Below are 6,000 nucleotides of genomic sequence, written 5' to 3'. Positions count from 1 at the left end.
ATTCAGAGGCGGGCTGCTAGGTTTGTTACTGGTAGGTTTGATCATCACGCGAGTGTTACGGAAATGCTTCAGGAACTCGGGTGGGAGTCTATAGAGGAAAGGAGACGTTCTTTTCTTGAATCGCTGCTGAGGAAATTTAGAGAACCAGCATTTGAGACTGACTGCAGTACAGTTTTACTGCCGCCAACTTAAATTTCGCGGGAAGACCACAAAGATATAATAAGAGAGATTAGGGCTCGTACAGAGGCATATAGGCAGTCATTTTTCCCTCGTTGTGTTTGGGAGTGGAACAGGGAGAGAAGATGCTAGTTGTGGTACGAGGTATCCTTCGCCACGCACCGTGTGGTGGATTGCGGAGTACGTATGTAGATACTGAAACCGCCCCGTGGCAGGTGCCGCGCACAGAAATATCCTCGTGACTATCACCACTCGAGTAACAATATCCACTGCCTATCAAGGTCTAGCCGTTTTCAGCTCTAATGATGGAACACCTGAGATAAGAGCTGAAACTGTCGTAATTGGCGATCTTCTCACGAGAGAGTATTTCGTGTTCGAGGGACTTGCTCGCAGCCAGCTTACCGCCGATGCAGTAGAAGTCCCTCGCGGGGGAGTTGGGTTCTGCGTCGGGTGGGCTTGGCGCCGTGTTGACGGAACCGCAGTGTTTACGCAGCGTGGCCCCGCGCGAGCCACGTGTCCGGCCGGGGCGCTGGAGGGGGCCTCGGCCCGTCCCAGGGGACGCAAGCCCCGCCCACCGCCCAATGGGGTCCGCCGGCTGGGGCGGGCGGCCGGCCGGCGCCGCGGCGGCAGTCGGCCTGTGCGCTGGGTGCGGAGCACACGCAGCGCAGAGATGCTCTTCAAGGGCAACAGCTCCCGCCTGGAGCTGCTCATCGAGAAGATACAGGCCAACAAGGAGACCGACAGCCACGCCGCCGCCGCAGAAGCCGAATTCAAAGGTGCGTGCGTGCTCGCCACTCGCCAGCTCTGCTCGCACTCCACGCGGCCGGCAGTGCGCCTCTGTTCAGTGATGTACGAGTGTCACCGTGATGCCTGACGTTTCCACGAGCGTACGTCGCTTTTCACGTGATCGTAATGTAAAGTTCTGTCTCGAGAAAATCTTCTAAAGATCCCTTTTCTTTTGATAATTTGCAGCCTCTCTGCATTTCTCCTCGCCACGGCGACAGTGTGCTAAACATAAGACCTATACGTTTGTGCAGTTAGTAGAACGTGTGTTTCCGATCTCCGCCGCCGAAGGACTGCTGAGGCCTCGACAACAAGGACAAGTTAAAGCGCATGTGAATACTACAGATTATAATCCAACACGACACTCCGTTCACCAAGACATTTTTATATATGTCACCAAAAAGCTGCTAATATCTTTATGTTGCAATGGTTTAGACAATTAATGCCATCATCGGGCATGAAAGTTTAAAATGGTTCATACCACATGTTCATCATTGAAAATGTTACATCTCTAGTTAATGTTGGGGATGCACTTGAGCCTGATGTATGGCAAAGCACACAGATGATATAAATTTGTCCAAGCTACTTGCAGCATAGTAGTAGCTTTCTGGTGGTAACAAGAAAAATGTTTAAAAAGCTGTGGAGCTCTACCTAAACACAAAAAAAATGACGACTCTATCGTAACTCAGTGATCATATTCGAGAAATCTTGTTTCCGTAAAAGTCCTATACAATTACCTTACAACCTTCCTCCGTCATATTGACACTAAAGTGTATTTCTGAAATTTGTGCGCCGTTGTATTCTTCGAATAAGGAACGACTCCGCTGGTGTGTAGCTATCAAAAAAATCGGTTGTAGGCGAGGCGTTTCTAATGGGGTGGACAGGCGTTTGGTCATTGGTACTGAATCTGTTGGAACTCCAATGGTTTCTGTTATGTTATCAGGCTCGCTTTAGGAGCATAGTATCTTCTTTGGAAGTCCGGAAACTTGTCTTTAGTAATTTTAATCAGCCAGTGTCGCGAGAAATGCTTCTCCGGATACAGGGAGTTCAATGTGGATTTTGTCTGTAGACGACCATTTCAAGTGTAATTTTATCAGACTGGGAGGTTTAATCGTTGGAGAATGGCCCATTGTTTATTCAACCCGTACAATTTCAATACATTGTTGGACGTCCTGACATACCTACAACTTTTTCTGAGTAAATAAGCTAATGAGTGCACGGTGCATGTTTCGCTGTGCTGGTACGTTATTCGGTTATCTATGTTGCCCGAAGAATGGATCTTGACATCAACGTCGCCCACCTTAGTAATTGTATTTCTAACTTTTCTAAATAAATCGGCTCTGTGCACGCTAGAGAAAGCTTTCTCGAGTCGATGTTAGTACGTGATGGCTGGATAAAATCTCCTACCGTACAGATCCTGTCATCATGAAATTTCTTTCAGCAGTACCTACAATGCTCTGGCTGTCGACTTTCTTGAGCTCGTGCAATTAGTAGAACGTGAGCTTAGTTGAGCTCTTCTAGTGAAATCACAGTTGACACGGAGATACTACGAAACGAGCCATACAGTAACTGCAGAGGCTAGAGCGCGGTGGGAATGCACAAATTTGTCACTCCTATTGCACCACGGCCGCGTATTGCACTGCTCCATGCTTCGCAGACGTCGGGTTGCGCTTTGTGTGTGTGTGTGTGTGTGTGTGTGTGTGTGTAAGTGTGTGTGTAATTTTGGTGTAGATCTCCGATATTACAAATGTAATTCTACCGGACACTGGTTATGTATGGGCAACACTAAGTCTCACCAATCGGTGCCGGCCGCGGTGGTCTAGCGGTTCTAGGCGCGCAGTCCGGAACCGCGCGACTGCTACGGTCGCAGGTTCGAATCCTGCCTCGGGCATGGATGTGTGTGATGTCCTTAGGTTGTTAGGTTTAAGTAGTTGTAAGTTCTAGGGGACTGATGACCACAGATGTTAAGTCCCATGGTGCTCAGAGCCATTTTCACCAATCGGTATCTACAATAATTATTTCGGTTTTCCGTACCGACTGCGTTCGCGAGTCTTTGAAATTGTGCGGTGATACAAATAAGACTGCAATTTATTAGTGATACAAATACGACTGCAATTTATTAGTCATCGGTCATCATCGATCGTCGTCGATTTTGTGTGTCACGACAAATTTGCATCACTAGATTTCGTATGCGGTTTCTTACAACCGTTCTCCATTCGAGCGAGGTTGTTGTGACAGTTAAATTTTATAAATTTGTGCAATTAGTTAAATATTTTATTGCACTTCTCCCGTGTTCGACAGTAAACGCCATTAAAATGCAAAACAAGCGAATTATCGTCTAATTGTTGGTTTTTTCCTTGCTGCTGACTTGTAGAAAATTTTGTTTAAGTATTTCTTTGCAATAGCAAGATGACAAATTGCTGCATCTGCTTTTTGTATGAAAGTGTGGAAACATTTTTCTCGACCACCAACAATGTCATGTGAAGCGCTCCCTCCACAGTGGGAAACAGCTATAACTTCCGTATTCTGTACAATAGTGTTAAATCCTAACGTTGTTGTTGTTGGTCTGGATTATTACTAACGGAAGCTTACCAGTAATCGACAGTTGAAGAACTGCAGGGGGTTATCCAAATTGTGCATCATTCGTAGCGACGCTGTTGGATTTCAACGTACTGCTTGCCTGTAATAGCCAGACATTCGTATCAATCAGTGTTAGTGTATATCAACAAACAACAAATACATGTTCCACGGATGTGGGAAGGCGCCAACAGCATGCTGGACTCTCAGAGGCTTTCCAAATACCTGAAAACCAGGCTCCCTCGTGTCAAAAGATCGATATTGTATGAAAGTACGATTTTGATGACCTTAGCAGTTAAGTCCCATAAGATTTCACACACATTTGAATACTCACAATCTCGTCCCAGCCCATGTGTAATTACGATTATTTTTACAGAAGCGAAACAATTTAAATCGGGGGCTGTAAACTTTTTCTGCCTACCACCCACTTTAGTATCTCTGTTAGTTGTTAAAATGTTTTTAACTGCACGCCAGTTCCACAGTAACGGTGACTTATAAAGTAAGAAAGTAACTTTGTTATAAAATGTATAAAGTAGAGTCGCAGCAAATTAAAGCATATGATAATTATTACTTTCCAAATATTTTGTTAAAACTTTATGAAAACGTAATGCAAAATTCTTTAACCTGCAACACCTACCATGAAATTTTGGAATGCCCACTAGTGGAAAATAGGGACCATCTTGATTGGCTATCACTGATTTCGAACTGAATTGAGAAATACGGATCACGCAATGAAACGGGTTTGTTTCGCCTGCGGAAGTCACCAGAGCAGCTTATTGACAACACAATTTTGATTGTTACTGTCATGACCAAGTCTTTCTTGATGTAATGTGGCAGGCTGACTTTTACAATTAATAGGGGTAGAGGAACTGACGTGTTACGTCCATTGCTCTGTGGTCTTAGCTGGCACTCAGGTAGAAAACCACGAAAAAAAAAATAAAGCAATACGTATTCACGACTGGTCGAGGCATAGCCTGATTAATACATCATAGCCACCCTCGAGAGCAAGGACGTACGGACTAGAAGTTGATATTGGAAATACTTCTGTAGATCATGAGAATTATTTCTCGTCAACAGCTTGAGCTAAGTGTTACATAAAACTGATTACAAGTTTGCACGACGGTAGTAATAAAGTAGCTATTAGGATGAACACTCAGTATTTTTACAATGGTTGGTTGAACTAACTGCTTAAAGAGCTTTGCACAACATGGCGTGGAACTCATATGTAAGAAAAGTGGTTCAGACGAGATTCATGGACATAGTTGAGAGATTATTTTTGTCAAACACTAGTACAGTACCTCGCCTACTACATTTAGAGGAAAGCAGTGTGCTGTGGTTTTTCACTGCATTCGGATGTGGTGAGCAAGGAACACACTTCGGAGAAGTTGGTCTTGCTCCACGATCTATCTGTTGAGGCCGTAGAAAACATGTAAATATTGGCGTGATAATGTCTTTACTGAGAACATTACCGTTGGCTGTATCCGTCAGTAGTGTAATGCCGTAAACGTGCGGCTAGTTAAGAGTGACAGAAGCGTCGTGTTGTTTGCGTTGATGTGATGACCGAGGAACGAAAGGGAGGCCGATTGCAGCATCAGATGCCCTGTTTACGAAAAGCAGATTTAGCATCCCTGTATCACGTACGGACCACCACGCTAGTGTCTTACGCCCTTGACGCGCAAACTTTTAAAAATATATGTATTCACACCTCTTATGTGTAGTTCAGTCATGTCCACCGTTGGGATTCCAATCAATTACCGATTGTAGTTAACGTTCGGTATTTATTGACCTTAAGGGGGTGAACTCTGACCTGGTATGCGTGCAAGTATCATCAGAATATCAGGCTAGTAACATTTCAGCTTTTGACACTTCACTGAGACTACCCATTTCTCGGGATCGTAATCTCGTTGTGCTGACACGTAATAGACTGTATCAGATTGTCAAAGGCACTAACCATCGGCACCTCGTGCGCCACTCAATTGGGACTCACGCACTTTATCAAACTACTTTCTGTTTTCAAATATGAAACTCCTTTCGTAGGATGTAAGAAATAATAAGTGGCTTCCAAACAACCACCACATGTTCAGGAAAAAACTAATGTAAAAAACATGTAAGCTCCCTACCAGATTTTTCCTATTACAATCTGTTAATATTCAGCTTCTGACATTGAAGAGAGGCGGGCTGGCATCTGTATATTTCAATGTTCCTAAAAATAACCGTGTGCCCTGACAAATACGATAGCCGTTAGATTCTTTATATAAAATTATGTGGTTAATAAAAGGAAATATTGAATTTCGTTAGTGTTGACTGTTATTTTCCAAATAATCAGTCAATGCATATCCATTCGAAGTCACACAATCCAATCTACATAAAATAGTCATATATGTCTGAGTTTTGATATTATTAGTCCTCCCAACTATAATAACGCGAGATCCGTATGCTGCTATTCTCTCTCACGGTCGATAA

The 6,000-nt window shown here is 44.0% G+C and overlaps 1 protein-coding gene across 1 annotated transcript in view; it reads left to right on the top strand.

Annotated features, from left to right (window-relative positions):
• The first annotated feature begins 837 nt into the window (after positions 1–837).
• LOC124606269 (zinc finger protein 423 homolog) overlaps positions 838–6,000 on the top strand; it is a 286,175-nt gene continuing 281,012 nt past the window's right edge. Inside the window, exon 1 of the mRNA XM_047138249.1 lies at positions 838–953. Coding sequence (XP_046994205.1) covers positions 848–953 — 106 coding nt within the window. The 5' untranslated portion in view covers positions 838–847. The remainder of the gene's footprint in view (positions 954–6,000) is intronic.

The sequence above is a fragment of the Schistocerca americana genome, chromosome 3, assembly GCF_021461395.2.
Source record: "Schistocerca americana isolate TAMUIC-IGC-003095 chromosome 3, iqSchAmer2.1, whole genome shotgun sequence".
Lineage (NCBI taxonomy): Eukaryota > Metazoa > Arthropoda > Insecta > Orthoptera > Acrididae > Schistocerca > Schistocerca americana.
The sequence above is the reverse complement of the archived record's forward strand: the minus strand, read 5'-3'. Positions and strand labels throughout refer to the sequence as shown.